Source organism: Malus sylvestris, chromosome 4, assembly GCF_916048215.2.
Source record: "Malus sylvestris chromosome 4, drMalSylv7.2, whole genome shotgun sequence".
Taxonomy (NCBI): Eukaryota; Viridiplantae; Streptophyta; class Magnoliopsida; order Rosales; family Rosaceae; genus Malus; species Malus sylvestris.
The window spans coordinates 1531768-1542771 of record NC_062263.1 but is presented as its reverse complement, the minus strand read 5'-3'; the positions used below and the strand labels follow the sequence as shown (position 1 = coordinate 1542771).

The 11004-nt window shown below is 36.5% G+C and overlaps 1 protein-coding gene across 1 annotated transcript; it reads left to right on the top strand.

Annotated features, from left to right (window-relative positions):
* Positions 1-3319: 3319 nt before the first annotated feature.
* Positions 3320-11004, top strand: LOC126618693 (uncharacterized). Its single transcript, XM_050286836.1, has 4 exons — positions 3320-3664; positions 3915-4849; positions 8458-9466; positions 9761-11004. The coding sequence occupies exons 2-4, from the start codon at positions 4772-4774 to the stop codon at positions 10246-10248; spliced, it is 1575 nt and encodes a 524-aa protein (XP_050142793.1). The 5' UTR covers positions 3320-3664; positions 3915-4771; the 3' UTR covers positions 10249-11004.

Below are 11004 nucleotides of genomic sequence, written 5' to 3'. Positions count from 1 at the left end.
ATTTGATGAATTAAGAAAAAAGAATCCGAGGAAGATCATTTTCCGATTAAATAAGCTGCTTCGTGGAAGCACCTCCTTTTGCAGCCATGGAATTTATAATGGTTTATGGTGTTGGAGGGAAGTGGTAGAGCGACACGTGTATGGACAGATGGAAGGTGTGATAGGTTAGGGTGGTGCCACGTGGAGATGCAGCAGCAATAGGAGTTCAGATCTGCCGTAGAGAGAGAGAGAGGGGGGGAGGGAACCAGGGACATGTGCTTGCTCCTTGGTAAAATACCCAAATCCTCCTTTCTGCGGCAGCGGTCTTCCTGTCCACACCCTCTCTCCATAGCGCGTGCTGCGTACGCACACCCATGACAACAAATATTCTCATATTCTCCGCATAAAATAAAAGATTAAATTAAAAAACATTAGCCTATTTAGACTCCAAATTAGACCCCAGAGATTATGAAAATCATATAACATGGATTATGTTGTTTGTGTTAGGTTTATACTTACAATTTCATTTTTTTTAAAGAATCATGCATATGAAGAATATTACGTGAAAAAAATTAGTTTTCAATGAAATTTAAAATAAACCTGATGTTAGATTACATATTGATTATAATATCTTGATGTTTCTTTAATTCAAAATAATTAATGTGCATTTTATTTAAGATCTCTCATTAAATATTTAAATTTATTAATATACAAATTTTAATTTATTTTTTGACCAAAAAAGAGTTTTTTAATTTGTTAATTTTATTTAACATTCTTCAAACTTGAAAGACTCAATTAATGTACCTAAATGTTAGTACCGAAATGTATTATTATTGAACTAATGTATTTAAATGTTAGTACTGAAATATATGCAAATATTAAATTAATGTATCTAAATGTGTTCCAAAATGTATGCACCGATATATTAGTACCGAAATGTATTATATTGAATTAATGTACCTAATGTTTGTATTGAAATGTATGTACGGAAATGTGTGTACCTAAATATATGTACCGAAATATATTATAATGAATTTAATGTATCTAAATGAAGAAGACAAAGTACATTGAAATATATTGTATAACAAAAATTAATTTATTTAAATGTTTACAACAAAAGATATTACGATAAATGAAATGTAAATGAAAATTATAATGAAATAAAATTAATACATTAAAAATTAGGAAGAAAAAAAGAAATAATTAAAAAATCAAAATATAATTAATAAATAAGGCTATTAATGTATCAATGGACTAAAATTAGATTTTGATCTTACTCATGGTTTTAATCTAAAAGTCATCTTTGTCAATGATTAAAATGAAGTTTTCAATATTTTGTACTACTAGAGCTATAAGTCCTTTCATTGAGGTAAAGTAAATATTTTTAACTACTATAGGTTAAAGATAGGATTAAAAACAAGAATATATGCAGTAAAGTAGGAGTGGCCCCATTGAAGATAAGATGTGAGACATCGATTAAGATGGTTTGGACATGTGAACCTAATATCTACAAATGCTCCGGTTAGAATATGCGACTACAAAAGGGAGACTTAGGGCAAAAAGGATAGACAAATACCTAGGAAGACTTAGAAATAGACTATAAAAAAAAAATATAGAGTATTTGAAGTTAACGAAAGACTTCGAACAAAACCGAGCGCAATATCTCTCTAGAATTCATACATCTGACCCACTTAATGGAATATGTATCCTTTAAAAATTGTTGTGACGTTACCCTTGCAAATGTCTGGTGTGTAAGAAATCACAACCATATGGAAAGGGCTTTTTCCCTCGTGGGAAAAGAGAATTTTATTCTTTACTAATTCCATTTTGGGTAGGAAATCGTTCGATAACACTTATTTGAAGCTCACTTAATCGTAAGATTAATGCCTTTTAGTTTCTCGGATTTATATATTTTGCTTTTTGTCAAGTGTAACATGTTTCTATTATTGATTTATGTATCCATAAATTATTTATCTCGCAGTTGAGTTTTCATGAATGGTATGGCATTTCTTCGTGAATATTTTAATTTTGTGTTGGTCTGTTATTGGATCCTCTGGGTCTACTTTGTTAAAACCAATATCTTCGTTGAATATGTTGCGCAAAAATTCATGGTGTTATGGACACTAGCTGGTTTATTGTCAATTTCTCTTTGGAGTCGGTGTTGCTCGTTGTCAAAGAGTGTCCTCATGTCCATTATATTCAAGGTTTTGTGAGTAAATGTTTTCATCAATAATGGAGTTTCTTTGGCTTTGGAGGGTCATCTCAATTCTTTGAGTTTGTATGTGAATGATTCAAGACTTGGATGCATTCTTTTACTTATTCTCGAGCGTGTCTCGCCCCCAAATACACTTGTACAACAACAATTAGTTTGGCCAAGTTGGTCTTTTATTTTATGTTAGAGTTTGTTTAGATTAAAGACCTCTTGAATGCTATCTCGAATGTCCTCTTTGATATTTGCATCTTTTTTAAAATTTATAATAAAAACTATCATTTCGTCTAGAAAAAAAGAAGAAGTAAAGCTTGCCTATTTTAAATATGTTTACTTACTCATAAAAGGAAGTCATGAATTGGAGTAGGAAAAGAAAAAACGTGTATACTCATTAATTTTTTTTAAAATTTTTTTTTAACAAATGATATTATTTACACTAAAGGGAGAGGGGAGTGAACTTAGCCTCATAATGAGCTAGCAATAATGTGGTTCAAATTCGCATTTGACGAGAATCGAATTTAAAACATCTCATTTATAAGCGAAGAGGAATAACTAGTCTCGTAGTTGATTTAGTTCCTGAATTTTTTTAAATAATACATAATCCATATCATTAAACATGTCATTAGTGTTGGGCTTGTGCCACAAACCAAGCCAAATTCCAAGCTTGGAAAGAAAGCATCCAACTGAAGTACAACTCAACATGATTTAAACTACAAAAATTCAAACCAAGACAAGGACCTTATCACGCACTTAACTTGGTATTGGCTTTGACTCTCTCTCTCTCATTCCTCGCTCTACAAAAACTGTCCTTACCCAAAGATTTTTTATTTTAATTTTAAATAAACGATATTATTTATCATAAAAAGGAAGATGTGAACTTAGTCTCACAAAAACCCACCATAGATTAGTAATAATATGATCTCAACTCATATTTGACGAGAATCGAACTTAACCTCTTATTTACGAATGAAGATAAATATCACTAGACAGTAGTACTAAGTGATACCATTAGCTAAAGATTTGGAACCCAAACACTGCATCGACAGCATGGGACTTGATTTGGATGGATCATACTCTTTCTCTCTAAACCATGTGTTGCGTAGTGTTGGTCTCACCAATTTACGTGCTTCAAGCCCCTTTACTGCCCTCCTTTTCTCTCTCTCACTTGCAATTCTCAACTCTCGCGTGTAACCTCCGAACTCAAAAGAGAGAGCGCCATCTCTCCTTTCTCTCTCTAAAAATACCAAAAATCATACGAACAACACGCAGAGGCTCAGACGGAGACTCAGACTCGGACGCCACCCATAAAATACAAGCACTACAAGACTCTGAGAGCAAACCACAGAAGAAATCTGCTATCTTTATCATCATCTATCCATTCTTCTGCTTCTTGTTGTATCACTTATCTTTAGAGAGAGAGACAGAGAGAGAGATCCTCCTCTATCATTCTGCATTGCCCACTTTGTAGTGGACGAGGTAATCTCACCAGTTATTTATCAAATACCCATAATTCAGATTTCGCAGATTTTCTCATTGACGCTTTGAATCCACTCTCTTTTACCCTTTTGATCGATATCCACGAAATAAAAATTGAAATTGTAAAGTGGGTCGATTCTCTTTTCTTTTTTATTTTTGAAGTTTTGAATTTTTGCCCTTAATTTTTTGTTTGAGGAGTGGGATTAGGGTTTTTGATAGTTGGTGTTTCCTTTCTTGGTGGATTTTCTAGGGTTTTTGTTGGATCGCAACTGGGTACTGCTCCAATTCTGCAGTTTTTGACTAATTAGGGTTTGATCAGTGCAAGGAACTGAGTAGTATTGGGATCATCGCGGCCCTGCATCGAATGATCATAAGCTCCGATCTTTCGGGGAATGGAATTGTGTATTTGGCAGTGCTGGGGTGAGTACATGAACTCTGAGATTGCATAGAATTATGGAAAGTGTTGTTTTTCTGAGCATGGAAGAAGATTGCACATATTGAATTCGGTACAGGAGTGATCATAGACTTGCCGAATCGTCTTCATTTTGAGCAAAAGGGCTTCTGGGTTTTTGCTGCTTTTACATGCTTGATCTTCAGCTGGGAATCAATCTTGTTTTGTTATTTGGTAATAAGGAGTAGCTGATGATGCTGTATTGGCCCATAAAGCAACACAGACGATTAGGTTGCGGTGGACTGTTTTTTGTTTCTCAAAAAACCATTCGCGTTAACTTAGTTTGAACAAAATTCTTGGTAGACAAGCTTTTGGAGTAGTTAGTTCATGGTTTTTGTTGGATTTTAGTTCATATTTGTGTTGCAGTTGTTTATATTGAGGTGGTCCTGTGCTGAGCCTTGATTTTTCAAGTGAGTTTGGTGTGATATCTCATATACCTGACTGCACATCTGTGTGGAAAGGATTAAAGGACTGATTGAAGTGACTGAGAAGCTAATGGCGGGTTTTTGATGCTGGGAATGAATGCGGGGACATGGTGCATGGACAGGAGCATAGTTGCTGGTTCGTTCCCTTTCTGGAACAGTGCTGCTGGAAACTAATTCAGGAGTTTTCTTCTTTGGAAGATACTGGTTTTTGGTACCGTCAGGCTTTATGCAATGTCGCGCTGCTTTCCATTTCCTCCACCGGGATATGAAAAAAAGGCTAGGACAGATGATGTGGACTTGCTGAAAAAGGTTAAAATTCTTTCCTTTTATTTTTTCATTAATATCTTTTAATTCGTATAGAATTCATTACGGACATGATTTATCAAAAAGATAAAAAAGGTAAAATGAAATAATCATTCATTAGGCACATACAAGTGAGTTCCAGCAGTTAACTAGTATGGCTTACTCATCGATACACAAACAAAATAAGTATCGTCATGACTGAAGATTGTCTATTTCAATAATGCTGTAGTTTAGGAACAAATATAATTAGAAAATATGGAGTAAGTAAAGGTATAGGTGCCAGTTAGAGTCCAGTAATTGCTGGGCAAAACTGGTCATTTTGTCCTGATTTCTAATCAATTACATTTGTTGGATGCTTTTCTTGCCTGCATGTTGAAGTCCAGTAAAAATAATCATCGTCATTTTGCCAGTTAGCGACTATTAGGTTGATTTTTGTGTGTACCCAATTCATGTTTGAGTCCCGCTCTTACTAAGGATTTATGGTTACCCACCTTTGGATTTGATATCAGGGGCAGAGAATAATTGGTGCTGCTTTTCATGTTTAATTCTCAAGCTTCGATATCAAATCTAAGGGTTAGTGGCTATGCATTCCTTGGTCACCTGGTGACCAGGAGAACATTTTCTTTTCATGTTCAGTGGGGCCATGTTGAATCAGCAATAGTTTATGTTACTCTCTAAGTTGGATCAGTACTCCGAAGCCTTTTTCTTTTCTAGTGCTTGGACTGTCAGATTGCAACTATATCTTGATGGTATGTTTTGATGCATAAACTAAGGTTATACTGAGCAATGGGTCTCGCTTAATTTAAGGATTCCAATACAAATCACCAGCCAGTCAAACATAGTTGCGTCATATTTGTCCAGTCCGCAATTTCATCTTATAGGCCTGAATTATTTCTCAAAGTGGAGCCAATACTTGTGACATTATTCAGAGTAGGCCTAGTCTAGCCCAGCATTGATGCATCATGTGCAAAAAGAACCTGAAAGTATAGATCATCTATTCCTCATCTTATGATTTCATCAAAGCTTGGCATACGAACTTCTTTTGGGAGCTAGTGTGAATTTGGTGATATCAAAATTCTACATGTGTTTTTTGAGAAGTAATGGGGTTCTGAAAATATTAGGGGTACAAATCTGAATGAAGGTGAAATGGAGGAATTTCTCCACTTGCTGCTTTTTATTGAGTTTTAGTAGGGGCAAGAAGGCCAGAGTTATATGGGGGTGTCTGGTTCTTGCTGTGATTTGTGTGGTCTGGATGGAAAGAAATAAAGGGCTTTTGAAGGTATGGTGGAGTGGGGGCTGGGGAGCTATGGGATAAGGTTCAGTTTTGGTCTGGTTTCTGGGCGTCTGTCTCTAATGAATTCGACTTAATTCTTTTCTCTGCTAATTTGGCGAGGAGTCTATGATGTTGTAGGCCTGCTAATTTTTCAGATTTTAGGAGGGTTTTGTTTCCATCGTGCGTTTCTGTTTTCCTTTATTGGTCCTCTTGACCACTTTTTCATTTATTGTTTTATTGTCTTTGTTGCAATAAAATTGTTTTTTTTTGGCAACAAAGAGAAAAATTTAGGGTGAGGAAACGAGGGATTCTGGGATACAATCTGTTTTGGGAATCAACAGGCTCAAATTTCCTGGATTTTTTGGAGAATGTTTTTTGTCGTTATTCATGTGGAGTGGAATTCACAAATATTTTAAATTCTCTCCCTCTAGCTTAGATTTTTTTTGCTATAATTATACTCACTTTACTATTGTACGTTGTATTCTGTGTGCTGTTATGTAGCTGGTCTGTCGGGGTTTTTATGCATTCTACCGGACAGCTTGACACTATATTTTCGATCTTGGGCATATCAATAAAATCTTTCCATTTCTCTTAAAAGTTAAAAGTAAAACCAAGGAGAGAAAAGAAGGACATGAAGAAGCTGCACAAGAATGTTTTCCACAAAGAACTCTAAGATATGGCACATTAGCATTAGTGTTTGTTTTTGGAAGTGGGCATCTGATGTTGGCCAAGATAAGTTCCAAAGCAGGGAAATATGGAATGGCTAGATATCGTATGTTATTGATAATACGCTACCATTTTTTTCTATTTGAGTTTGTATTATCTTGAAGACCAGTTTTGGATAAAACAATGGTTCCTAGAATTGTTTGGTTGGCACAATCTTCTGCTGCTGAAATTGGTATGCTGTCTTAAAGCCTTGGAAGAGATGGGGAGAACGGTTGTTGACAGAATTTTAGGGTACAAATTGGCAACTGGACAATTTGAATTATAGCAGACACAGAGTTACTTGCAAGGATGCCAGTTGGGTCTGGCTATAATTACTTTGAATTGTTGCCTGTTTCTTGTCGCTTTTTTGAATTGCGTTCTCTAAGCTTATCTGGGCTTATCTTGTCAACTTAATCCTAAATGTTTTTTTGGAGAAAGAAACGATTTATTACTTAAGCCTTTTACAACTTTGGTATCTGATTGATGGTTACTGTTTGACATTATACTAGCCTGCCATCGCTGGTGGTCATTTCCATTGGTTTCGTGATTTTCTTTTAAACCAAAATTTGGAATGATATGTATTTTTTTATTCTTTTTTACTTTGTGATTTGGGCTTTTATCATGTTGTACAATCTTCCTTTCTTTTCTGTTATCTCATTCCCTATTTGCTTGTCGTGATCTCTTCATCCTCCTTTATTTGTCCTGTGAAGTTTGGATTGCTATTTTTTTATATGGTAGTATATGATTGATGACTGGGAGACAGGAGAGTATCGACAATTGTTAACTGTATTTTGTTTGGACACCGCGTAGGAAGTTGGCTATGAACCAAAGAAGTTTCCTTGTATTGCATCTCCTTTATCTTGGTGATAACGGCTTTTTGATGATTGGTCTTTTATTATTGTTTTGTTTTTAAAACGTTCTTTTTCCTTTTTGGTTGTTTTTCCTGTTTTGCTTATCTTGAACTTTGGTTTTTGGGTGGATTGCCTTTGTATGTTGTGCACCATCTTATAAGCCTTAAGTTATTACTTTGTACTTTACTGTCTGTCTGTTGGGTACAGTTTTGTGGTTCCGATGCACTAGAGTGGGACTGCTTTGTACACGTCATTCAATAGTAATTTCTATTACCTAAATGGTTTTTTTTTATTTTCCCCTTCCGGGTTATCTATAAAACAAGTTTTTTTTTCAAGCGAGTGATGGTAGGCTTAGAGATTTCACTTTTCGTGTACTATTCACAGAATGTTTTATTTCTTCAAAAACTATGTATTTGATAGCTTAAGAGCCAAAACTATTTGAAAACTGCGAACGTTTGTTTTCCATTGTTCTTTTCTGGTTTTTTGGGATCTTTTGAAAAGGAATGCAAGTATCTTTACGGGTATGGGGGTTTGGAAGGTGGACATATCAGTAGACATCAGTAGTATATTGTTCAATGACTGAAAGAATTCACTCAGGTAAGGTTTAGATTTGGTTGTATTTTTGTGGCATTTCTTGCAAGGCAGTCCTTACTATCGATTTAATCAGTATGGATTCCTGAAACCTCTTTATTTATTTAGTTATTTATATATTAAATCAGTATATATGTTTATCTAGATTTTATATCCTTACCTGTTTTTGTTTTATAACTTTTCAATAATTACAGGAGAAACACAGAGAAAAGAAGCATAAAAAGGAAAAGAAGGACAAAGAGAAGAGAGAGAGTACAGACAAAAGTGATGGAAAGCATCGGGAAAAGAAGGACAAGAAAGAAAAAAAGAGAGACAAAAAGAAGGATAAGGAGAAGGATAGGGACTTGGTTAAAGACAAAATTAGTACTTCAGATGAGAAGAGAGTTCCAGGAAAAACAGAGGGTCATGGCGAAGAGAGATGCATTCAGAAAGAGTACAAGGGCAACTGTTTTGACAAGAGATATGCAGGGCAAATTGGAGGTCATCAGGCAGAGAAACTCACTCAGTACCGTCATCTGGCTGAGCAAAACCAGAATTCTGTATTGGTGGAGTTGGGTAGGAGGAGTAAAGATGAGGCCAGGGCATTTGGTAACTATCTGGCTGAGAAGATTACTGAATCAGACCGAAAGAGGGATGACATTTTGGCCGAAATTAAGGAAAAGAACAAGGACAGGAGAGTTGATGACAGAAGGACAGATGGGCAAGGTGTCAGGGGTGCAGCACAGGTTAGTGGGAACACGATGGTTCAGAATCTTGTTGGTATGGTTGAACCTAAAGTTGAAGGACTTTCCAGACCATTGGCAAGCCATGTGGACAGAAAGATTGACGGAAAAGAAAAGGCCAAAGAGAAGGAAGGTGATGATAAACGAGGTGAAAAACGCAAGGACAAAGATAGAGAGAAGAAAAAACAAGGGAAAGACAAGGACAAAGATAAACAGAAGAAAAAGGAAGCGAAAGCAAAAGAGAAAATTGAATCTAAGAATGGAGAGCCAGATAAAGAGAAGAAAAAGGAAGAGAAAACAAAGGAGAAAAATGAAACTAAGAATGCAGAGCCAGATAAATTAAGAAAGAGCGATAAAGAGGATCACATAGATTCCCATAGCGTCGTAACCTCCCAACTTCCGAAGGACAGCAACAAAAGTGCTGGCAGTGATGGAAATCTGAAGAAAAGAAGGGACATACAGACGAATGGAGTTGTGCATGGTGAGTTCTTTTTTATGACGCTAAGTATCATCGTTGGAGCCCAATCATGCTATGTAGTTGTCTAACACAAGTTGGCCTCTTTTTGCATACAACCGAGGGAGGTTGTAGGTGCATTTTTTTGAACTAAAGTTGGATTCTGCTATCCTCTGTTTCCTTTGATTCCAAATATTAATGTTTTTCAGTTTGGTATCAGTCAATTGACAGTGCTCTTGAATCAATTTTGTCAAGCAGGTTCAAACTTTGGTGATTTTAATTTTTTGCCGTCTAATGATGCTTCCTTTTCTGATCTTACAGCCAATGATATTAGGCCCAGTAAACTGTCGAGGCCTTCCTCTTCCTCTCATTCATTGCCTGTAAATGGAAGAACACTGGAACCTTCCCAAACTTCCATCCCATATGTGTCAGATAGGCTGGGTGCGGCAAATAACCTTAAGGTGGACGTTAAGGACTGCAAGATAAATGGCATTGTTGAAGCTCCGTCATTGGCTGTCTCCACTGCAAAGCCGACATCTACAGCTACACAGGCTGTTCCTGTTGCTGAAGCATGCATGAGACCACCCCATCCGGATTCCAGATATCTAAGCCATGTTTATATGGTTCCGAAATTGGACGAAGTGCCTGATCATGACGATCAAGATTGGTTGTTTGGGTGCAGTGATGCCCAATCAAAGAGACCCCAGGTGGAATCTTCACGGGTTGCAGAGACACCTGAGGTATGGTCAGAGGTTCTACGGATAGAGTCAGCTGATGTTCATGCCCTGCCGTATGTCATTCCATATTGAACAACTGAAATGGGCATGTTTCACCTCGCAACTCTGGTTCGGGCAATCCGTTGATAGTTGATAGGACCACACTAGATCGAAGCTACAAAGGCGTCTGGGCACCTTTGACAGTTTTGAGTTTCTGCATTAATGTGATTGCAGTGTTGCAGTGGTCATGAATCAACACGTCTCAAACACAAATGTCACACTCAACACGGCGCGGGACACACACAACACGTCATGGCATGCTCCGGGATGGGGCTGGCAATTTGGATTCAAGGGGCGGTTTTCCCCAACAGCTAATTCATTCAAAACGGAAAGTTTCATAAACGCGACGAAGCGTAAGGGGTTGCGTAGAAAGGGAGATAGATACATAAAAGGCTTGTGCATTTTTTGTTGTCATTTGGTTAGGAGCTGAGAAGCTCATCCTAATTGAGCATTTAAGAGAAAACTAGATGTGGTATTATTTGCAACTCCACCACAATTTTGATTTGTAACATAGAACAGCTCCTATTTACGTAAATTGTAAGATAGAAGAAGGAAAGAAGGAAAGGGGAAAGTAGTTGCATAATTCGTTTGGCCTCTCATTATTGTTCTTCCCCCATTCAGTGTTTCCATATTTTTGTATTGGTTTTAAGTTTTTGGTGGAGGGTGGAGATTGTGATTAATAACTCGCATAATGGGTCGGCCATAAATTACAATTGTACTCGTTATTCAAGGAAAACGAATTAAGATCTTGTACTTACTACAATAGTTAAAATGACTAATTGTGTTCAA